The 22,711-nt window shown below is 46.9% G+C and overlaps 4 protein-coding genes across 4 annotated transcripts; 1 reads left to right on the top strand and 3 right to left on the bottom strand.

Moving 5' to 3' along the window:
- Positions 1–3,708: 3,708 nt before the first annotated feature.
- LOC127323920 (uncharacterized) lies at positions 3,709–7,962 on the top strand. The gene is made up of 6 exons (XM_051352023.2): positions 3,709–4,167; positions 4,242–4,339; positions 5,571–5,667; positions 5,764–5,849; positions 5,936–6,034; positions 7,617–7,962. The coding sequence occupies exons 1-5, from the start codon at positions 3,804–3,806 to the stop codon at positions 5,987–5,989; spliced, it is 699 nt and encodes a 232-aa protein (XP_051207983.2). The 5' UTR covers positions 3,709–3,803; the 3' UTR covers positions 5,990–6,034; positions 7,617–7,962.
- A 2,532-nt stretch (positions 7,963–10,494) lies between these two features.
- Positions 10,495–12,008, bottom strand: LOC127323786 (uncharacterized). The gene is made up of 2 exons (XM_051351906.2): positions 11,704–12,008; positions 10,495–11,616 (listed from the first exon to the last, which is right to left on the bottom strand). Exons 1-2 carry the CDS (start codon positions 11,808–11,810, stop codon positions 10,761–10,763), a joined length of 963 nt encoding a protein of 320 aa, XP_051207866.1. The 5' UTR covers positions 11,811–12,008; the 3' UTR covers positions 10,495–10,760.
- Positions 12,009–14,930: 2,922 nt separating this feature from the next.
- On the bottom strand, positions 14,931–16,466 carry LOC127323924 (uncharacterized). Its single transcript, XM_071824018.1, has 3 exons — positions 16,395–16,466; positions 15,808–16,344; positions 14,931–15,703 (listed from the first exon to the last, which is right to left on the bottom strand). The coding sequence occupies exons 1-3, from the start codon at positions 16,464–16,466 to the stop codon at positions 15,104–15,106; spliced, it is 1,209 nt and encodes a 402-aa protein (XP_071680119.1). The 3' UTR covers positions 14,931–15,103.
- Positions 16,467–17,315: 849 nt separating this feature from the next.
- Positions 17,316–21,537, bottom strand: LOC127323925 (uncharacterized). The gene is made up of 11 exons (XM_051352029.2): positions 21,347–21,537; positions 21,198–21,269; positions 20,482–20,577; positions 20,313–20,388; positions 20,137–20,223; positions 19,935–20,023; positions 18,744–18,836; positions 18,434–18,571; positions 18,123–18,228; positions 17,783–17,997; positions 17,316–17,698 (listed from the first exon to the last, which is right to left on the bottom strand). Exons 1-11 carry the CDS (start codon positions 21,419–21,421, stop codon positions 17,630–17,632), a joined length of 1,116 nt encoding a protein of 371 aa, XP_051207989.1. The 5' UTR covers positions 21,422–21,537; the 3' UTR covers positions 17,316–17,629.
- Between the last annotated feature and the right edge of the window lie 1,174 nt (positions 21,538–22,711).

Here is a 22,711-nt window from a genome sequence, read left to right as displayed (position 1 = left end):
CTCTTCCCCGCGCTCGCCGGTGAGCCGGGGGTTCTCTCCCCCTCCGCCGGCCGCTCCGGCGGCGGGAGGGTGGGGGAACCCCGGATCTCGGCCTGTGTATAGCGTAGGGTTAGTTAGGGTTCCGGCCGACGGCGTCATGGAGGTGGTGGTGCTGGCGGTTAGGAGTGTGGTGTCGGCGTGCTTCCCCTCCTGCGACGGTGTCCTTCGGGACCTCGTCGTGGCGCGCGCGACTTCTGGTGGCCGGGGATCTGCGGATTCTTCGGCCTGTATAGTCTCCGTGCGTGGTCCCTGTGCCGGAGGCGGCGACCATGCTTTGGAGTTTTGGTCTCCTGGTTCCCGCTCCGCGACGACGAGGTTGGCTCCGTCCTCGCCGTGGAACCTGGGAGTTCTGCTTTGCAGGTGGAGTGACTCTGGATCTTCCTCTCTTTCGCCGGCTGGTGAGAGAATTGACCTGGTGGTGCCCCGTTCCCCTTCTTCTCCGTCGTGCTGGTACGAAGAGACTGAGAGTGACGACTTCCCGTCCGCGTGGATATCGCCGGAGACAAGCTTGCTGGCTCCAGGAGGGAGCGGCGGAGGCGATGCGGCGGCGCGTCCTTGCTCCGCGTCGGAGGTTGCAGGGGGCGGCTTCTCCAAGGACCCGTCTGTAATTTTCGGTTTCTTTGGGGGTGTGTTGTACTGCCGTGTTTGATAATAGATCTGGGGTGTTCTTCGCAAAAAAAAAAAAAAAAAAAAAGAAATAAAGGTTCGGTCGTTATGTTCGCGTAATCGCTAATTTGCCTCCGTAACGAAGCGTGCCTGGCAGAATCCTACGCTGGGCTGGGTCAGGCCTCTTTTCAACTGTTTCTCATGTACAGGCTTGATGCACTATATCACGTGTACGACATGCAGCGTACGAAAAAAAAGTCTGATCGCGCTGCCTATATAAACCTGGCTGCCTCCCAGTTTTAGCCGTAATAAAGCGGCGGCGAATTAATCCGATCCAATCCCTCCCTCGCCTTGATTCCAACCGGAAACCCTAGCGTAGATGTCAAGGCGAGGAACATCTCGCTGCTGAAGGAGTCGAACACGACGGCGTCGTTCGGAAGGAGGAGAGTCTGCGCCCACCGCTCCTCGAGCTCGCCCTGCGGCAGCTCCGACACGACCGGGCAGGTGACGAACACCGGCTTGCCTTGCTCAGCGACAAGGTAAGATACGCCTTCCATATCGAAGCACGTCTTGATTACAAGGGTGTCGCGGGCCTGGACGCCGGCGAGGACACGGTCGTGCACGCACGGCTTGCCATGTGGAAGCTGGTGGACACGTAGGCGAAATCGTCAGCCTGGTAGGCCAGGACGGTAGCGAGGGAGGACGACGGCAGGAACCTCGCGGGCACCGACATGAAGTCGTTGGCGGACGGGCGGCCGTGTCACCGAGTTGTAGCCGCACCCAAACCATCAGGTAGGTGCAGGAGACGGCGGAGAACAACCACGATAACCCAGGGGGTGGCAAAGTCGAATAGCAGCGCGTCGGCCGGAGCTCCTCGAGCAGGGCCGCCGCCTGCGGCTGGGTGCCGTCGACGGCCACCTTAGTTTAGGCAGCTAGGCGGCGTCCGTGGTCACCTCGGTTGTGCTCTCGGCGCCCTCAGGGATCCTGTGTGCGAAACGCGCTTGGCGACAACAGCGTTACCGCACCAATTGCCGGCGGCCAGCGGCCACGAGCTTGAGCGCCAGCTGCACGAACGGATGTGGCCAAATGCCAGCAGGAAGGGAACATTAAGACGTGCATGTCTGCGCTGGCCCTGCAAGGCTTGATAGTTCGACTTACTGGTGGCCTGCGTGCACGACACAGGATGTATGCAGTTTAGACAATTCTCAATCGATTGATCGCTTGTGGTGCTACCTTAGCAGCTTTATGCTCATGGAACTTCTTTTTCTGAGGAGCGATTGTAAACTGGACATGTTTGGGCGTCAATTTCTTTTGCAAAAACCTGCTGGCAGATGTTATCGGTAACAAATCGCTTGAAGCAGTCTTGCACGTACGGTTCTCAATTTCAGAGTCCATCATCAGGCTCTGACCATACCACAGGTTGCCGTACTCCATGTCGTATTTGTCCACATGGCCGGTGCATACGATCTGGTTTGTATTGCATCATTTCTTTGATCGTTGCACTGACTAATACCATAGGTTGCCGTACTCCATGTCGTATTTGTCCACATGGCCGGTGCATATATACGATCTGGTTTGTATTGCATCATTTGTCAAGTGGTATGGCTCCCTCGGTCTTTTTTTGAACCTTAGCTCGCTTGATTTTTCTATAATTACGTTTTGTTTCATATGTTTCATTGAAGTGTGCAATTAATAGATCGGGCCAGGATTCGGAACTTTGACGTTTAGTCGTCTATATTTGCAAATAGATATAAATTTTGAAAACACGATCACAATAATGTATTTCTATAGCAACCCATGAGCATATGGAAATGTACATCACAGGCAAGCGATGCTCCAATGGGGAGTGCAGAATCGGCGAGGACGAGGAGATGGCGATGAGCGACGACACGAGCACGAACCAATCCGTAGCAACGCACGGGCAATTTTCCTAGTATTGTACTAACGTGTGGAAGATGGATTATCTAACGTTAGTACAATATATAATCTCAACTTTGCATGTGATACACAGATTTCCTGGACTTGTCACGGCTAAGGTCTTTCACAGTGTTTGGTGAGTGGAGATCATTCTTCATCTCCACCGATGTGAAGATGAGACTGCTTAGGGAGCTGGATCTAGAGGACACAACTTCAGGTTTAACAGATGGCGAGATCGAGCAGATAATTAAACAACTGCCTCGGCTCAAGTTCCTCTCCCTACGAGGATGCAAAGATATTATCCATCTGCCGGAATCATTGGGTGGTCTTAGGCAGCTGCAGACTCTGGATATTAGACACATCGTCAAGCTAGTGAAGCTGCAGTATGTTTGTGCCGGCACTTGTGAAGAAGACCGGACATCAGTCTGGGCACGCTCATCTCGCGTCCTTGTCAGCACGTCTCGACAAGGAGGAACCTGGGGCAAGTTTCTTTTCTTGCTCGGGTGACATGTCACATGTTGTTCGACCTACCCAAGACCTTACAGAGCCTTAAGCTGTACGTAGGTTTTGGGAATGTACACGTGTCGCCGATCTTGATGAAGCACCTTTGCAATCTCAGGAAGGTTCATCTTAAGTTGGCAATATCAATGCAAGAGGACATAGACAGTCTTATAGAATTGCCAAATCAGGATATGTTTCGACATCTTCTTGTCAAGCCAATTCGAGATGACGAGCTTCGTTATGGTTGGTGGGGTGGGGAATTGCCAAATCAGGATACTCTATGTGGGATGGCAATTGTGCACTGACAGAATCAGGCACTGAAAAATACAGTGCGCAGCTTCATCATCATGTAACAACAACCGAAGATCCTCCTTAAGCTATGTTTAAGATGTCATCATGTTTACATTCTGGGACATCCTTCCCAACTATATACACAGCCTGTAGTCCTGTACGCCTATGGATTTTTTTTTGAGCATCTCATATGGATTTTTTTTTTAGCATCTCATATGGATTTTTTTTCCTTCTGTTTTTTACACGAAGGCCCAAGCAGTTCAATACTTCAATATCCGTATGCTCTAATGGGCTGGCAAAGTGGAGGCCCAATCACAAAAGGACGATTTTCCTTGTTCCTCTGACGACCGGCTCTCCTCTCCTCGGATCCCCAAAATTCGATCCCGTCGGTAACAAGGAACCCTAGCCCACCCTCCCGCACCAACGAATCCTTCCGAATTGCTGCGCCGATGTCGAACCCCAACCTCCCGCCACCGCCGCCCGGCTCGTCGTCGTCCGCGGCTCCGGCGGGGGCCAGCTACTTCCCGCTCCCCTTCCACCTGCAGCAGCAGCAGCCGGTGGTGCCGACCTACCAGTACCAGCAGTACCAGCAGCTGCAGCAGGCGCAGCAGCTCTTCCAGCGCGACGCGCAGACCATCACCCCCGAGGCGCTCGAGAGCGTCAAGGCCGCCCTCGCCACCAGCGACGTCCTCGACCCCTCCGCCGCCAGGGCCAGCGCCTCCTCCTCCGACGCCGCCGCCAAGAAGAAGGCCGTCCCGCGCCGCGCCGCCGGCCAGTCCTGGGAGGACCCCACCCTCACCGAGTGGCCCGAGAGTACGTCCTCGGTCCGACCACTGCCTTTCATCAGAATTCCAATTTTGCTCATTCCGTGCGCGGTTATTTTGCAGATGACTTCAGGTTGTTCTGCGGAGATCTAGGGAACGAAGTTAATGACGATGTTCTCTCCAAAGCCTTCTCGCGGTTTCCCTCCTTCAACATGGCCAAGGCAAGTAAATTCTCGAGTTCCCTTAAATTGCTATCGGTATTTATCTACTGTTCAGTGTTTACAATCTCTTGAGTTTTTTTGTGACATTACCTTTGTAAATAACACAGAAGTTCAATATCACGACAATATTTTGCTTCACAGAAATTAAATGTTACTAACATTTCTCTGTCCCAAATATCTAAAAAGATATTGTTGGTCAAGCGTACAAGTTCTTAATCCAGTTTATCTGCTTAACAATAGTTGTGGAGTAATAATTTCTTGAATACATTCTCTTTTAGTTCTGCACTAACTAAAAATATGTGTTTAACAAAATATTCTGAATAACTGGACAGTCTCTAATACACTTCCTAGTAGTTCAGCTAGGTGCATAGGTCTGATATATGAATCTGGATAGTAAAAGTCGAGCAACCTGCAAAATTTGTCTACTCACTACTTATGGTCCAGCCAGAATAAGTGGGTAATTCAGATGAGTTAGGCAAGATGTGGATGATTGCTCGCCCTCTATTATTTGTTTTCAAATTGGGGATCCTGCAAAGATATAATAGCCATGCGTTTACTAGATCTGAGATGACCCCTGAACCAGGGAAAAGTGCCTTTGAGATGAAGTTGTGCCTGGCCTTGAGAAGATATCCTATACTAACCACTCACATTATTGAAACCACAGAAGCTAGGACAGATGTGCCTTTAAGAACCATATCAGTTCCGACATTATTTTACTTTGAATAAGCTACAATATGAAAGTCGAATTGCCACAATATTGTAGTTTTAAGAAAATTCCTTTCAAAGTAAAAACTATGTAACTTTGTCTATTTTTGCCACTGATGTACATATACATTAATGACTGTTCACATGAAATTTATACCATTGTTTTCGTTTCTCAAAATTGCTGGTTTCATTTTCTCTGTGTGTTTAAATGTTGAAAACCTTACAATGTTCAAAATACACTTATCAGTGCATCACAAACATGGGGAGTAATCGAAGTAAAATTTCTAACATTATACAGAATAAGCTATATTAAGGCAAAGCGTCTCAGTTTCATAGTTTTGGTATAGCATAATCGTCACCTATATAGCTACAAGGCCTATGGTAGTTCAGTTGTACTGTGTAAATTCCGCGTGGCTAACCCAGATGTTGAGTTACATGCAGCTGGTTTATGCTGTTTCTTATCTGTAGACTCTGGCTTCCACTTGATGTTAAATAACCATAACTTGTGTTTGTACCCTGTTTTTAGGTTGTCAGAGATAAGAGGACTGGAAAAACTAAAGGTTATGGATTTGTGAGCTTTTCAAACCCTACAGACCTGGCTGGAGCCATAAAAGAAATGAATGGTTTGTATTTCCATTTAATTTTATTGACATTGCTTCCACTCCTCAACAAGCTCTGTTTAATCTTATCCTTATTATGTTTGAACTCAATTCTTTCAGGAAAGTATGTTGGAAACCGCCCGATTAAATTGCGTAAGAGCAATTGGAAGGAAAGGACAGATGTTGAGGCTCTACAAAGGCAAAAGGTTTATACCTTGTTTCCTTTTTTAAAGCCAAGTTTGTGTTTCTCTCCTTGTCTGCTCTAACTTTTTTTATATGCCCCATCTTTCAGAACCACATTCAGAAGAAGCCTAAAACAGCCAAGAAGGGCATTCTTCACAAGTAAAGCTCTATGGAGGCAGACCAGGGTGGCCCCTGTAGAAAAAAGGCTGTAAGTCCTTTTCCAGATTACATGATAGCTTTTGATCAAAAAAATATTGATTCACTTCGTAGTTGTTTCTCAAACCCAGCCAGAGAGTTGTTATCGAATGATTGTGGCTTTGTGACAAGCCCTCTAATAGAAAACACAAAGAAATGGAAGCAGTAGCAAGGACTTTGATCTTTATATTTTTGTAATGTCTTGTTCTTTGCTTATAGACGAATTCAGATTGCTCTGGTTGATTTTGAATGTATTCGAATGAACTTGGTTTGTCTTTTATTTTCCATTTTCCTTTTCTTAAGGCTGTGTTTCATCTTTTTGGAATGACCACCAATATCCTCACAACTATAAGTTGGTGCGGGGTTTTCATGGCAATGAATGGATAACTCAATTTGTTTGATGGATTGAATCCAAGAACAACGCACACCAATGCAACAGCCTTTGATGAAAAAACTACATGCTTGATTTAGCGCCATGATAAGAAACTTCCAATCCTACGGTGGCTCAGGAGCTAGGGGAGACAAAGCCTACAAGTCTCTTTCTTCTCTGACCCTAGAAATAGACAGGAGATCACCTTTAATACTTCCCTCCTCCAGTTTCTAGGGAATAATGCTCGCTTGTTACAAAAGCCCACTTGGGTGGTTGATGCAGCCGTGGTGTTCCGTCTGCATGAGGCAGTACAACTGACACACCTTTCATCTGTCCGATCTCTGACGTTCATGATGCCTGCCTTTCCAAACCAAGAACAGAGAGTGTAGAGTTATCAGGTCGCGGCCAATTTTGTGAAGTTTAGGTGGTAACTCAGTTACTCAAATAGGAGAAGATTCGCTCTCCCCCGTAGGTGCAATTTCCTGACTTGCTCTTGTGAGTGGACAGACCTGAACACTGTCAGCCTTGCTTGGAGTGGCATGGCTATGTCCTCATAGCAATTAACATTTAATCAAACCCCGAACTCAACCATTATCAGTTGTGGTAATACAGTGCACCATTTTTAGACCCAGATGACATTCATCCATATTGTAGAGCAGACTGAAGAGTGGTTGATTGTGAGTCTGCTTACTTTGATTAATTGGTTTTGGCCGGTATGTACTTGTATTCTGTCTATAATAAATATATATGTTAGTTTCTATTGTCTCGTTGTCACTAGGCCGGAAGCCCTATCACTGAATGACTGAAACCTATCTGTACCACAGATTTGGTGAGTGTCTTCACTCGGATTCGTACTCACTAGTATTTTAAGTTAATTAGAATGACCGGAGGGTCAGATGGTTAGCTCGAGTTGGTGGCTACCCCGCAACCCGGGTTCGAATCTCCTCGAACACGGATTTGTGGCTCACTTAGCTTCTTCTATAAGAATATGCCCTGGGTGCTAGTGCCCATGGGTCTCGTTTTTTTTTTAGTATTTTAAGTTAACCAACAGTCCAACACAAGCGATCTGTTACTTTTTATTCTATGTAGGGTCATGTGCTGGTGGCTCTTTTCCTTTGTAGACCCAAACCCTTATTATTACAGTGCGCACAAGCTGCTTATCTGAAGTATTGTACAACTTGCACTTACCTCTGCAAATTGTTGATGGATGGCTTGTGTCATGCAGTGCTGCCTTTGGAGTTTGGATGAAGGACATCGAAAAAATACACTGGCTAGTCACTCTTATGTCACTGGTCAAGGTGCGCGAGGTTGATATACCTGTTGAATTGTCACAGCTTACTAAGCATTGTTCTCTCTGATGACAAATAGATGTTACATTTACGAGAGTTACAACATGTTAGCCTTGTTGTGCATGACATTTTGCATCCTTGACTCTTAACGTTGTATGTACAATCAGCTTTGTTTTGATATAACGCTGTCGTCATTGTATTGCAAGTTAGAGATGTTTTTAGGAACTGTGCATTATTTTTGAAAGAATTTTCAGTAATTATCCAAGATTTACTGTTCGAGCCTCTGACCAACCAAAGCATGTAAAGTACAGTGCAAGATCATATCTGATTGTTATTGTCTTCTTAGATATGTGAGCATGTCTCACTTGTGCTCGCCCATGCCCTGGAGTCAGAATGGGGCTTGTCCTGTTGCGAAATCCGTGTTCAGTTTACTGCCTGTCAGGTTTCTCGTGCTCCTGGATAAATCAAGTTTAATTTACTTTTGTTTGAATTGAGCTGATGAACCCGTCAAATCAAGTGCCATAGAAGTCTCTGGTAGACTGCTGCCACTGATGCGTAGCACAGTGTTATGGTGGTGCTAGAGGGATGGCGTGAGAGGGCCGGCCGGGGGCCTTGCCCACGGCCAGTGGTAAGAGGGAAGGGATTTCCTTCTTAATTCTTGCTTTATTAGATTGATACATCTCCTTTCCTTATATAGAGAGGTTTACTTGACCCATAAGCAAACGATCCTTATCTCTAATTAACCCTAAGACTAACGGGCTATAGGGCCAACCCAAGCCCATTACGTACTCTAACACTACACCCCACCTGGACATGCAGCTCGTCCTCGAGCTGCAACCTAAACAAACGATGACGCGACGCAACACAAACCTAACACCTAAAAACGAACCTTTTACATCTCGGCTTGTTTTATTACTCTCAACCTGAAATGGACTGGGGCGCTTTATTGTTGACCCCTGAACATAAAGTGGACACCATCCGCCCGTCGGACGTGCACCTGTACAGCCACCTGGATCCCATGGAAACCAGCGGGACAAAACGAGCCCGCGCGGTGGCCCGCGGCGGAATGCAGTGGTGCTACGCGGTGCGTTCTTGTCGGTGACACCATGCCTTCTCCCCGCCGGATGACTGTCGATGGCGCAGACTTTGAGGTCGCTGCCCGCAGGAAAAACAGCATGTCCGCCGCCCGTGGGGGAAACCGCACGCCCAAGATCCCCGACGCAGCGGACGAGTTCGATGTCCGTTGCGCAACAAAGCGCAACTTGGAGGAGCTGCAGCTGCAGATCACGCATCTCACGCACACGCCGACGCACTAGGAAGCCGCGCGCAGCAGCCTGCAGCCTCACTGCCGCCGACACGTGGCGGATAGCGATCCAAGCCGGAAGTGGTGACGGCGGCGGAGGGAAACAGACCTGGTGGAAGGGCATCCCGGGCGGTGCCAATGTAGATCCCAGGGCCAAGGTCGCTCCCACACCGCCGAAAGGCAGGGACGGCATCGATGGCGGCAACAGCCGCTGCTGCGGTGTTGGTGGCGACGGCAGCTGCTGCTGCTGTTGCAGCTGCCCACCGAACGGCAGGGACAGCGTCGGTGAGGACAGCAGCTGCAGCGGCGTTGGTGGCGGCAGCTGCTGCTGCTGATGTTGCTGTAGCATCTCGGTGGGGAAGAAGGCGGCCGGCTGCTGGAGAAGAGGGACCCCCGGCGCCGAAGTAGGGCCCGACCCGGAGATGGTGGACAGCGGCAGCGGGGACTGCAGCAGCCCAACGTCGGGTGGCGGCGGCGACGACAGCAGCAGCATCGGCTGCAGCGGCCCAGCGATCGCGGCAGAGACCGCCTGGTGCGTCGGCTGCCACGGAAGCAGCGTCGCCGGCGGCGGCGGCCCGTAGGGACCGGCCAAGAAAAGGTGGATCTCCTGGACCGCGGTGGCGAGATCGCGGAGGGCTGCGGTGATCTCCGCCGGGGAGAGAACGGCGGGGACGTCGAAGTGCGGCGGCGGCGGGTGGGAATAACTTGGTGGAGGGCTGGACATGATCGAACCCGGGAAAGCTAGCTCTGATACCAAATTGTTATGGTGGTGCTAGAGGGATGGCGTGAGAGGGCTGGCCGGGGGCCTTGCCCACGGCCAGTGGCAAGAGGGAAGGGATTTCCTTCTTAATTCTTGCTTCATTAGATTGATACATCTCCTTTCCTTATATAGAGAGGTTTACTTGACCCATAAGCAAACGACCCTTATCTCTAATTAACCCTAAGACTAACGGGCTATAGGGCCAACCCAAGCCCATTACGTACTCTAACACACAGCCTCTCAGATTATCTGGAGTTAGTGAAGTCCTTTCGGTAGTTTGCTCGCTATTAGTGTACTTTGCACTCTATCTGTCTGTCATTTCCTCAGATCAGTTTTCTGAGGTATTTCAGAAATGTAAGCCTTTTTATAAAGCTAGCTATTTTGAAATGGAGGCGCCCATGGTGTAAGAAAAGATAGAAGATATGACGGAACTTGCCGCAGAATCCTAATCCACACCTTTGTCCTCTTAGTTTGAATTTCCACACTAAAGAAAGGTCTTTGTGTTTTTTTTTTCTATAGATGAATCTAACTCGATGAAACATCTAATCCCACCATGCTTCTAGCTAGCCTTAGATTGATACAGCCTGATTGCTTGGGCTTTCCGCCGCACCTCACCATATGAACTCTTCTGTCCAACTGTCTTGATTGGGTTTGTAGCATATGCGAATGCAGCCATTAAGAACTGAAGACTGGTTGTAAAAAAAAAAAAAAACTGAAGACTGAAGTAATGAAATCGAGGAACCAGAAGTACTGTCACTGTGAATGCGTGTGTTAAATTAGTTAACAATACATATCCATTACAGAAAAAACATTTGATCAAATGCGGGTATCTAAACTGTACTCCTACTATCTGGTATATGCATGCAGAAAAAGTGCACATAGAGGAAAACAAGAATGCTCATGCTGTAACTATTGCAATCCCTATACATATACTTGAGTTGATCATGCATGGATGAGAATGAAGACGCAAAACGTATGTTATCGTCGAAAAAATTATGGGTGGACGAAAGCAATTAACTAATAATCCAAGGAAAGCTGGCGCTGGAGCTTCTTGCTGCTGTTCCTTCGCTCTGGCTGCGACAAGCTAAGGAAGCCGGAGGCCCTCCTGCTGCTGGTGCTCTTGGCGCTGCTGCAGCAGCTCGCGGGGGATCCGGACTGCGAGGGCGACTCCTCGAGCCAGCTCCCCTGGCTATGCGGGGTCGGGTAGTCGTCGGCCTCCTCCTCGACGACGACACCACCGTCGCGCTTGTCGTCGGCGGTGTAGGCGTCGAACTTCTTGTCGTGGCGGTAGTCGGCGTTGGGGGAGCAGAGGCAGACGAAGGCGGGGCTGTCGGAGTAGTGCGGCGATGCGGAGGCGAAGGACCAGGTGCCGCGTGATCCGCGGGAGGAGCCGGACGACGCCGAAGAGACGGGGGAGGCGGAGGCGGTCGGGCTGACCACGCCGTGGTGATCGGCGGCGTGGGAGAAGGGGAATGAGCGGACACCGACAGCGGCGCGGTGGCGCGCGTCCCTGAGGCGGTCGGCGTCGGTGAGGAGGCTGACGACGCTGTCGGCCCGGCGCTGCATGGAGGCGCCCCAGTCGAAGCCCTTGTCGTCGATGTAGGTGAAGCCGCGGAGGTCGCGCAGCGCCTTCATGGTGGGGAGGAAGTCCCTGGGCAGCTCCTCGGGGCCGTGGGTGAGGAGGAACTCGAGGACGACCAGCGCCTTGTACACGGGCCGCCACTCCTTCCAGTCGTGGACGCTGCCGAGGCGGCGGTGCAGCACGTTGGCGATCCGCCAGTAGTCGTCGATGTCGAAGGCGGCGTCGGCGATGCACGCCAGCGTCTTGGCGTCCGGCACGCAGGGGTCGCCGTTGGTCGCCTCCTGCACCAGCCTACCAAATCCATGCACGGTTAATCCATGCATCATATCGTGAGCTACAACGTTTACATTCAGATGCAATGCCAAAGAACAAACGTACAGCTCCGCCGGCGTGATGTCGCCGAGGGCGAGCCTGGCCTGCTTGTACTTGTCCTGGAGGTACCCGGACGCCTGACGGCCCAGCCTCGTCGAGAACAATGCAGCCATGGCTCGCGCGGTCGCCGGCTGCGCGTGCCTCGATCGATCACCCTGCCACACGGGACGATCGACTCCTTGATAAATTACTAGCCAGTTAATTACTGGAGACAGAGAAATGGAGGAACAGTTACTGGAGAGAAATGGATGAACATTAATTAGAGATTGCAATGGATGGTGGAGAGAAACAAGCGGCGCAAGGAGGCGTGGCTCGCCATTCTCGCGGCCGGCCTTGCTGCCCAACCCTCCATATATATGTCCATCAGATGCATTTGCATGCATGCCATATTGCAACATACTGACATCGTGATCATGTGAAACTACATATATACAATCTTCTTCTTTATCGAAAAAATATACAATCTTCTTTCTAAACACAAGGAGTATTTTGACTGTCTAAATTCATACTTTGACTATTATTTTTTTCACATAATGGTTATGAATTTTAATCACAGGGAAATACTTTTAGGTACGAATGTCTGTATCTGAAATTTTCTTTTGTCTCGATCACTTCAGAAAAGTGCAACCGATGTCAGAAAAGTGCAACCAGAAACGATTTGCGCTTTTCTTTTTACATTGTGGTTGTTACACTTTTTTTTTGTGTGACTAAGACATAAAAGAAGTCCCAGTTGAGCGTGTCATAGCAAAATGGTATATATATTGAAAGCTTTAGAAGTAGTCCCTTACAAGGATCAGATCCTCACTCGCACACACCCCTTGCCGCACAATCAGGTAGAAAAATAGACGACCAGCAACACAGAAAAAAGAGAGCACAAGTCTTATACAAGAAAATAAATGATCCTTAGATTCATAGGATTTATGTCGGAATTGTTTATAATTAATAGAAATATATCCCATAGAAACTAATTTTCCTATAGAAATCTTATAGTGTAGATTTTATAGAAAAAACATTAGCTCATACATTATGGAAAATTTACTTTGTTACAATCGAACATACTTTATCTTCTCAGACATGACATATCAATTATATGTTTTTTTCTATTCCTATACTTTTTCTGCAGCGGAAAAGCAGACACAAGCACACGCACAAGTGACACAAAGATTTAAGTGGAAAACCTCCTTAATCTGGGAAGGGAAAACCATGAGTATGGACCAGCTGGTTCACACAAACTTCACTATGAGAAACCTGGATACAGAGTCTTCTCTAAAACAACTAGAGATTACAACACATTTCACCTCGTTGCCCATCGACAACAACAACATCCACAAGAGGTAAGATACAACAAAGTAGAGATATCACAGATTCTATCCTCTTCGGTAATTAGCAAACTGCTCTTAAACAGCATATCCAATCAACACCAAACTTGGTAAACAAGTACACATATGAGTTACCAACATACTGACCGAAAATCAGCTTAATTCGACATTGTTTGCCTGCCCAAATTGCTCGTCTCTCAAAACGTCTCTGTGCTAAAACTACGGCAGTCTGAACTGATTTCACCACTCTCAAATCTGATTCTCCACTGACCCAAATCTTAATCCAGCTAGCTAGATCGAAATCATCTTTCCTTCTTCTTCCTCTCCTCTCACTTGGTTGGTGTTCTAGTGTGCTCTCTCATCCTCTCACAATAGCATCCATGTTTTGGCTTGCTCTACCTTTCTCACACTTAACCACAAGGTGGCTAGGGATTTTTCCTTATGTACCTCTTATGTAGCTCTCAAGGAGACATCACAACCGTGATACAAATCTTGGTCAACGGTTGATACATGTTGGACTTCTTGAACTGATATTGGGCTGCCCACCATGTGTAGGGACATGGCCCAACAACCCCCCCCCCCCCCCCCCCCATCAGTCATCTCTTCCTCAATATTTGGAAGCTTCTTAGACCCGATCAGCTTCCTTAATCTCGATCTCTTTAGATCCTATCAATGGCTTCCACTACAACATTAAAGAGTGACAAAGGGTTAACCTTGTCAATGCCCATGATGATGGATTTGGGTTTCTTGGAAGGAGGACACTGGCGAATCAACAAACCGGTTAGCCAAACTAGGCAGCCGACGAGAAATATGATCAAGGGCGAATTGCCGAGATTGTATTATGTAAAACTAGGATTATAGGCTGTTTCGTCTGATTGAATGTGTCCCTCCTCGGTGGCTCCTCATAGCCCTTATATAGTAGGCTAGGTCTCAGAGTCCACCCCACCTCTAGGTCGTGTTACATCATAAGTCGGTTCATCCGATATGAGCTTAGCTTTCCTAACTTACATGACATTATTATCTTCTGCTTCGTATGGATTTTTCCATGGACCTTCCCCTATTCCCATAGGTGGACCCAAGAAAATTTTGAAGCCTGGGCAAACAAGTTTAGTGTGTCAATTTTTTTTATCAAATACACACGAAATTATGGTGAAAATAGGCTTGTACCAGGGACGCCAATGTTGAGAACACGATATGGCATTTCCCTGTAAATCGGTTAGAAAGGAGAAAATGGCACTTTATGCTGAAAAATGCATTCGTTTCTAGTCGGTCCAGAAGATAGCTGCCTCTAGAAACCACCACACATGGTTATTTTTATCGCCTCCTGGTTTCAGAAAGAGTTCCATAAATTCATCTCTATTACCAGGACTATGCTGCTTGACAAAAGTTTCGCAAACCACACATAAAAGCTGCCACAGGGCACCTGAAGATGATGTGATCCACATCTTCTACCACACAAGCACATAGAACACTCGCAAGGCCAACCTCTAATAGCAGTTGGGAGGGCGCATCCACATGATTATTATTATTGTTTCAGCCCTTTATACTATCTGCTAGCCTGACATGGATTTTCCATAGCTCTAGCCTAAACAATCAATCTTGCTACTATGTGTACGCAAGAATTTGAATCCGATAAAATGCCATCGCACACTGTATATGCCCAACCGATGGGCGCATACATGGAGGGAGAGGATTATGTAAACCGTAGAAACGACTTGCAGCTGTCAAATGCCCTTGCACCGTGGGACAAGGACCTAGGATGGACAGCAGATCATACGCCAAAATGGAACTTAGCTTAGTATCATACGAAGCAGCCAAACTGGCGCCTCAATACACCACAAACTCACGAACCAAAGCCTCGCCGCGCAGGGGAATTTAGTCCAGGAACATTCCACACAAGAAAGAGATAAGAAAGGCTAAACATGGCAAGAGGCCTGCACGTTTACTGAACCACCAGATTATGAAGTTTACAACTACGAGCTAGTCATCATTGCATAAACAGTGATGTACTAGAAAAAGTCCAACAGAGATCCAGTATCCACCCACAACGTTAACTTACAACGCAGCATTCCCCGTCAAGAGGGCAACTACCCGTAAAAAATCCTCACTTTTACTTCACCATGGTGGACGTTGCAAATTGATTTTTCATACTCGCCACGGTCGAAGGCAAGATCACCTTGGAAGGAGACGGGATCATGCTGAGGATCAGTCGCGACATGAAGGCTCAACTTGATTACCAATAGAGGATCTAAGTATACTGGAACAGCTGCCCAAGGCCGCAATAGTGGGAGTTTGCCACCAATAACCTTTATTTTGTTCCCTTCCTCGCGGTAAAAGAGCATGACATTCTTGCCACCGTAGTGTTGGTGGTGTGCAGTGATTTCGCCATATACATAGTAGACAGTGTCACCTGTGCTAGAGCCGCCGCCACCAGCAGCAGCAGCTATGAGATGGAGGCAGACAAACACGTTTGCCTGTATAGCTTGGTTGAGCGGCACAAAAGTCAGATCTATTTTGCGGAGGTGTTCTGTCGGGATGGTGCGGGTTATAACTCTGTTACATGCGTACGGGTCCACTGTAAAATTGAAGTTGGCCACTTCAATTTTGTTATCATCTTCTGGGATTTCAACTCTAACTTGAAAGTCATCCTCGATGGCTAAACCTTTTGCCCAGATTATCATATTTCCCTGTGTATGTATATATTGTCAACGGGGTAAAACGATTCAAAAGGAGATACAGAAAACAAAAGGTAAATTTAGAGTGCGAATACGTGTGATTAAATAGACAATACCTGAGAATCCACATGACCATACTGTTGACCTTTCGGCGAGGAGAAGTAGTAGACAGAACGGTCGTTGAAGCAAGCGAAGGTGCCCGTGAAGGGGAAGTGGGGGCGCACAGACAACAGCTCCACCAGGTAGCGAGAAAAACAGTAAGCATCCTCTACATCAGAGCTGTCTCCATCATAGGCATTCCTGATACACGGCGGAGGCAAGTCATCTTCTTCATCGTCGTAGCCCTCATAGTCGCTGAGGTCATCATCGTCGCTGCCATGGAGGTAGCTGCCATAGAGGTCATCGTCGCTGCCATGGAGGTCATCGTCAGCCCGTTGCTGGTTGTAATCATCATAATCGGCAGCAGCAGATTCTTTTTCTCCCGTTCTCTCGTCAGCAGTATTGACAGCTTCTTTTTCCGCCCCCCAGAAAAGTCGTCGAACAACGACGAGAGCGTAATGAACAATTCTAACGGGCTCAGAGATGCAGGCCTGTTTCAGTAGAGGATCGAGAAGTGTACGTAAATAATTAAGTAATAAAACTATTTGGTCTAGCTACCAGATTTATATAATCAAAAGGGCGGCGGATACGGCTGTCGTAATACCTGCAGATCGCAAAAGATGGTCCAAGAAGATGCTCTTTCGGGCCTCCCTCCGGCGGTAACCCTCCGCGGCATACTTCTGACGGAGTAGGCTAGGTCGGCGGCGGGGGTATTGGCTGGTTATTAAACCCTAGATCGACCTTGTAGTGACAAGCGAACTCCCCTCCTGAAACCCTCCGACCAGGCTTTGTTTCAGAAGAGGGGTTTTTGCTCCCCCTCTGTGCACGGTTAAACTTCGAATCGGTTTCTGTATCGTTTCAGAAGAGGGGTTTTTGCTCCCCCTCCGATCAGGCGAAGTTGGAACTCGGACGAGCTGGAACCGAAGACTGTGGCATCATTGTCGGTTAAATCTGGTGCTGCAGATCGGTTTTCTGAAGGCATCATGATTGGCTACGTTTGGATACATCCTTTATGGAAGTGCTATGCATGATACAGTTTTGTTTAGCTGACAGGATAATTGTGTTGTACTGATGCAGTGGGTTAATTCTCCGCCTGGAGTCCTTCAGTCAATTGGAAGGAACGCTCGAGCAAGGGCAGAGGAATTTGCAATGGATGGTGGAGAGGCTGTGCAAGGAGCTAGTCTGTGTAATTACACTTTTTTCCAGTTACACATGAATTACACATGAAATTGGTGACTGAACCAAGAATCAAGTTGGTTAATAAAGCGATACATGGTACTGACTAGACTCTTGAGTCCCATGGACAATAGGACCGGGATGAAACTTCATAACACTACTGAAGGTCAGATAGGCCTCGAAGACAATGGGAACCGACATAAAACGAAGAAGTTAACTAGTTAAGATTTCTTCTAGCAGTTAGATCCGAAACAATAACTGAATTATACATGGATAGCAGATTCATTCGAAATTCCAGCATGCTCGGAAATCTAACACCCACAGATTCATAGCAACAACAGCCACCACCTTGAATGCAAGTTTTCGAGCAGTGAATTTATTCAGACACTAGTATTCCGCAATAATACAATCGTCACAGATATCAACAAAATACACTCCTCTCGATTATTGTTATTTACTGGAAACAAGAGAATCCCATACAGGCAGCAGCAGTACAGATTCTCCATGAGGGATCCACATAGAAGCAGTGTTTTATGCTACACTGGGTGTACAGCAAACAAACAGTCCACTGTACGGTAAAACCCATGATCCAAAAGACAAAAAACCAAGCATGGCTGTCGAAAACTGCCATGTAATCGTGTGAAAATCCATATATTGCACAAACTAATCGAGCTTGACATTTGAATACAGGAGGGTATCCCTGGTAAGCGGCATGTTCATGAGCAAGCAAATCTGCACAATCAGCACAAAAGTGTAAGCAGATGCATGGAGAGAAAATTAATCAGTTGGCGAAGACTATTGAGGAAGTATGCTCACCCCAATGAGAGTCGAGATAAGAAGGATGATCCCAGTAGTCCATGCCAAACTCAATCTAACAAGAATAATAGCAGCTATAGAAGCTGAAGCTGTAGCATTAGTCATGCTTGCTTCTGCTAGCCGTCTTGAGATATGCAACGAAGACGGTGCGTCAATGATGGATGCCAAGGATGTTGATGCCTCATTTGTGGATATTACTAGCCCAACAATTTTCCCTATACAGATGAAAGATGTTGAAACATAAAAATAAATTGTTAAAAGAGTTCAACAAAAAAACAAGAACACTAGTAAGCAAAAGGTTATGTTTCCAGTCAACAAGTAACGGCACAAAGTAATTTACCGTTATATGCTGCCTGCAACAGATCAAATGCTTTGGTGAGAGCTGTCCGAACTACTTCAGCTCCCTGCTTAACAATTTCCGCAGAACCATATTCACCTTCCAGAGCCTAGATAAACACAACAAATTAGTAACTCTATATCACTAACATAGATGAGGTTAGATCAAGATTAGCTGGGCAGAGCACGAGTAGGACTGGGTGGTGATCTGGGAAATAAGACTTCTGGGTCCCTTGAATATTCTTTATTGTGCACGATTCATAAGAAACAGATACCAGCTTCAAGTTACAGCTAAAGATTTATGTTCACAATTACCTTAATGCCTGTGAAGTGGCACACTATTAACTCTGCAGGGCTCACAATGCCACCTGAGAAATCTTCGTGAACCTGAATACCCCTTTTGATGGTTTTAAGAAGGGAGATCAAGCTGGATGCAAATTCCAAGTCTGCATTCTGCAAAAACATGCAAATGCAGTCAATATATAATCCTAAATTTTAGTCAATTGTATACAAGCTAGGACACGAGTTTAATAGACAAAAAATGCATCATGGAACACAATTTACATTTATGCGCAGCCAAGTTCATGTTCATATGCAAATGGATGAAATCAGAAGCAATGCTAACCTTAGAAACAAGTAGAGTAAGACTGTTTCCACTCTCTAACCGAATGTTCAACTTGCCATCAGTCTTCTGATATGATCCCTCCAGCCAAATTGCCTGCACAAAAAATGTTTTATTTATAGTTTGTGAAGAATGTGTCTACTCCTTCCTAAAGTTTCATTGGTTTCTTCTTACAAAAGTGATGGTTATTTTTTTAGATTAACTTGCTAGTAGTTGACAAACGCAGAAAGTTCTTGTTTTGCCTTTGGTGTGTAGGATTTTGTGGAAATTTGATAAATCCATAGGAAACTTCAATGTTCAGTACAATTTGGAATCTATCCCTACAAGGCAGATTTTAGTAGTCGTATTTTTACCCCCTGAAGAAAATATCGAACGAAGAAAGTCAAAACATCAAATTTGTTCCTCATGTCTGTAGTTTCAAACTGCATATTTTCATGTCCCAAACGGAGTCTATTCATCCTGGAGCTCTGCATATTTATTTACCACATCTTCAAATTTTTTGACTGGACTGACGCAACTATGCCCATTCTTGATGGAATTGGGAGTGGTATAACCCTATGGACTCATGAGGAGATAAGGAAGACTTTGTAGGATCTCGAGATGTCAAAGGGCATTCAGATCAAAGCGTGGTAGATTGAATGGCTAAGATTGAAGGATGGACTCCATATTAATATTGGTGAAAATTCGTGCAAACTGGTGGCTCCCTGAAAAAAAAAAACAGGTCTTTCCTTCAATATATGGACTCCGTCCTTCAATCTTGGACATCCAATCAATCACCCTTTGAGCTAAGGGTCCTTGGGCATCTCTAGAGCCTTCCAAAGCTTTCCTTACCTCATGACTCCATAGGGTTAAACCAAACTCCAATTCATAAAGTATGATAGAATTTGAGTTGGTCCCGTCACAACTCTTGGTCTTTCGGAAGTGGCAGATTTGGAATAAAGATGTAGGGCTACAGGACGCATACACATTATGTTTTTGACATGTAAATATGCCTTCTGAAGTTAAGAACGTGAGGAACAACTTTTAATTTACGTTTGGTTGACTGTCTTAGAGGCGTAATAATACGATTTCCAAAACTTCATTATGTATGTAGGGATAGATTTGAATTAATTCCAAATTGCACCAAGCCTCGAGGTTTTCTATAGATATGCATAATGAGTACTACTTTCCCATACAGAACAAAAAAATACTTACCAAGTCAGTGAGCTCATTATCAAGAGAATCTGATCCAGACTGAACATCGAGAGATTCATCCGAACGAATGACAATTAACTCATCCTTATCTGCAAGGCCATGCATGATCAATGATAATTCTGGGCAAACAAGATACAAACACGGACAGCAGTAGGGGCATCCAAGTCCCAAAAGCACGGATATGCTAAGTAATTAGCAATACCTGTAAGCCCTGTTGCGGCATTTTCTGCACCTTCAATCTTGGTTTTGAAAACACTACCAGCTTCAGATATGAAGCTATCGACAGAGGCTGATATATGATTAGGAGAGACAACATTAGCCACTACATCCATATGCACGGACAAGTCTAATAAAATCATCCTCGAAAAAAAAACATACCATGGGATTCGTCGATTTGCATCAAGAAAACAGCACGGGGTCTGTCAAATGGGTTAGGGAGTAGCACTTTGTTTAACTGAAAACCAAGAAAAACAAAGATTGAATAGCTTAGATAGTGTAGCACGATGCATGCAAATGTTAGCTAAATCCATGAAGAAGGTTAACCAACCTTTGCAGAAGATTGCGAAGGTAGCATGGCCGGTGGCGCAAAACCAAGCAAGACAGAAACAGCTGCAGAAACTTCATCGAGTGACATTGAAGTGGCCTGTTGTAGCATGGCAAGGTTAATCATGAGAACATATGGGCATGTGGTGGGGAGAAATGAAAATAAAATCTCAGGTTAATCATGCCATGGTAAGCTCACTGCCTTCAGTCTTGAAACAGTAAGTGAAGGCCATTACTCAAGGCTATTGGTAAAGTTCTACTAGGGTATGTACAAAAGCAGGTGATGTACTTGGAAAGGTGTATCCCATGAAAGAAGAACTTATCATGCATGTCAGATAATGTGCTTAACATATTCTTACGCCTGTAACTACCTCAAACTTAATACAACACCCAAACATCTACTAAAGAGTATAGTCACTTCAACTTTGTTATTCGGGGATGAGTAGATGGCTTATATGTAGGTGTAGTTGATAATTATCTAGCTATAAGCCCCCATGTTTAAGTGTAACATTGGATTGTAAGTTTGTAAGAGCCATTGGTAGTCTCATCTGGTATTTATTGCTAATCCAGAAATTATACACCGGAATCGTGTATGGATTAGCTACAAGAGCCGTCTGAACTTAGCACGAAAAGGTCGGCATTCGGCAAGCGCCGACAGATTAGTCCGCAGAGAGAGAGAGAGAGAGAGAGAGAGAGAGAGAGAAGGATCGGGGACGGAACCTGGCCGCCTTGCTGATCCCGCAGGTAGCGGCGCGAGGCGCCATCGATGAAGGCGGCGGAGTCTCCCTGCCCCTGCGGATAGAGGCATCGTCAGGTGGACGGCCACATAGAAGGTGGGTTGGTCACGAGAGGATGAGTGAGTTGGGTACCTCGGCGGCCGCGACGGCGACGGAGAAGGCGAGCGCGAGGAGGGGGAGAAGCAGGAGGAGGTGGCGGCGAGCCATGGTCGCCGGCGTCGGCTGAGGATCCGGGATCGGATCGGATCGGACCGCCGGGTCGGTGGGCGAAGATTTGGATCTTGGTTGCCGGGCTGCGTCGTGGCTCTCTGCAAGGAATAGATTGGGGACGACAGAGAGAGAAGGAGTAGTAGTCGCGATTCAGAGGTGGAGGAGACGCGAGCACACGACACGACGCGCACGTTCCCCGACCGGTTATTGTTGGTGGGCTTTGGGCTTCCTTTCTTACTCCATGTTGTACCATCACGGGCCGTTAGGGCATCTCCAACGGGAGATCTAAATCAGATACTTTTTTCGTGTCCGATTTTGGCGGTTTGGATTAGTCTCTGGACATGCGGACATGCGCGGACGGCCGTGACCTATTTTGTTCCCCAACCATGTGACCCAAATTACTGTTTCTCCTCTTTCTCAAGTAGTACTAGTTGCCAAGCTGGGCACCACACAGCTCCGCCGGAGACCACGCTGCCACGCCCCGACGGCGGCCGACCCAGGGAAGCGTCAACGGAGACCGCGTGGCGAGGCTATCCCATATTGGTGTATGGGGGAGAAATTACGAGTTTTCACGAAGCAACAATGATTAAGTGGGCACTCCATCTTGAATGAAGCATGAAGTATCATCATCAAGATCAAGTGGGATGCGCAAGACAAAGGTATGACATTGCTAGATTTTCCTTTTACCAGTCTCAAGGTGGTTGTTTGAAGACCGGGTTATAGGATAGATAGCTGCACTATCAGGAGAGGCTTTCTGTGGGTAACTTGATTGCATCATCTTAGGGAGCTCAATCATTTCCATACTTTGCATCCCTATATTCTTTTTGCTTCTTGGTGTTTGTCTGTGTGAAGTTCTTGAGACTGTTGCTATCTTTTTATTAACAAGCCCGAGTTTATCGAAAATGCAACTCGTATGCATCTTCTATTGTGTTTTCAAATTTGGACGTATTTACTATTTCTTGACTTTGATAGTCTCCACTCTAAAATCATCTTAAAACAATCCGTGAGGAGTCTTAATATTGGTTTCTTCTTAATCGTAGTTTGGGAATTTTGTCAAAGTTTAGTTCTTTCAAGAAAACTGCGTTTGAGAGGTTTCTAGCGAAACCGAGGAACAAATCGGCTTGGTTGGCCCCTACACCGGTATGACCGGCCAGGCACCGGGCTACACGCCGGTGACCGCCGAATGTCTATACTACGTGGCTTTTAGGATACAGGTCGGCAGCCTATCGGTTCGTCCCGCCGGTCGACCTGTCGGTTTTGTCCGACACATGGCCCGACCTGCCGGCC

Source organism: Lolium perenne, chromosome 7, assembly GCF_019359855.2.
Source record: "Lolium perenne isolate Kyuss_39 chromosome 7, Kyuss_2.0, whole genome shotgun sequence".
NCBI classification, from domain to species: Eukaryota; Viridiplantae; Streptophyta; class Magnoliopsida; order Poales; family Poaceae; genus Lolium; species Lolium perenne.
Note: the sequence above shows the minus strand (reverse complement) of the source record. Positions and strands in the feature narration are given on the sequence as shown.

What these genes read in the sequence shown, in the direction of transcription:
- LOC127323920 (XM_051352023.2), top strand. Translation starts at nt 3,804, where the DNA reads ATGTCGAACCCCAACCTCCCGCCACCGCCGCCCGGCTCGTCGTCGTCC. An exon ending in CCTCACCGAGTGGCCCGAGA is followed by an intron (nt 4,168 to 4,241) that starts GTACGTCCTCGG and finishes GTTATTTTGCAG; the next exon opens with ATGACTTCAGGTTGTTCTGC. An exon ending in CCTCCTTCAACATGGCCAAG is followed by an intron (nt 4,340 to 5,570) that starts GCAAGTAAATTC and finishes CCCTGTTTTTAG; the next exon opens with GTTGTCAGAGATAAGAGGAC.
- LOC127323925 (XM_051352029.2), bottom strand. Translation starts at nt 21,421, where the DNA reads ATGGCTCGCCGCCACCTCCTCCTGCTTCTCCCCCTCCTCGCGCTCGCC. An exon ending in ATAATGAGCTCACTGACTTG is followed by an intron (nt 18,837 to 19,934) that starts GTAAGTATTTTT and finishes TTTTTTGTGCAG; the next exon opens with GCAATTTGGCTGGAGGGATC. An exon ending in GTTGCAGGCAGCATATAACG is followed by an intron (nt 17,998 to 18,122) that starts GTAAATTACTTT and finishes TCATCTGTATAG; the next exon opens with GGAAAATTGTTGGGCTAGTA.
- LOC127323786 (XM_051351906.2), bottom strand. Translation starts at nt 11,810, where the DNA reads ATGGCTGCATTGTTCTCGACGAGGCTGGGCCGTCAGGCGTCCGGGTAC. An exon ending in GACATCACGCCGGCGGAGCT is followed by an intron (nt 11,617 to 11,703) that starts GTACGTTTGTTC and finishes TGGATTTGGTAG; the next exon opens with GCTGGTGCAGGAGGCGACCA.
- LOC127323924 (XM_071824018.1), bottom strand. Translation starts at nt 16,466, where the DNA reads ATGCCGCGGAGGGTTACCGCCGGAGGGAGGCCCGAAAGAGCATCTTCT. An exon ending in CCATCTTTTGCGATCTGCAG is followed by an intron (nt 16,345 to 16,394) that starts GTATTACGACAG and finishes TAAATCTGGTAG; the next exon opens with CTAGACCAAATAGTTTTATT. An exon ending in ATGGTCATGTGGATTCTCAG is followed by an intron (nt 15,704 to 15,807) that starts GTATTGTCTATT and finishes ATACATACACAG; the next exon opens with GGAAATATGATAATCTGGGC.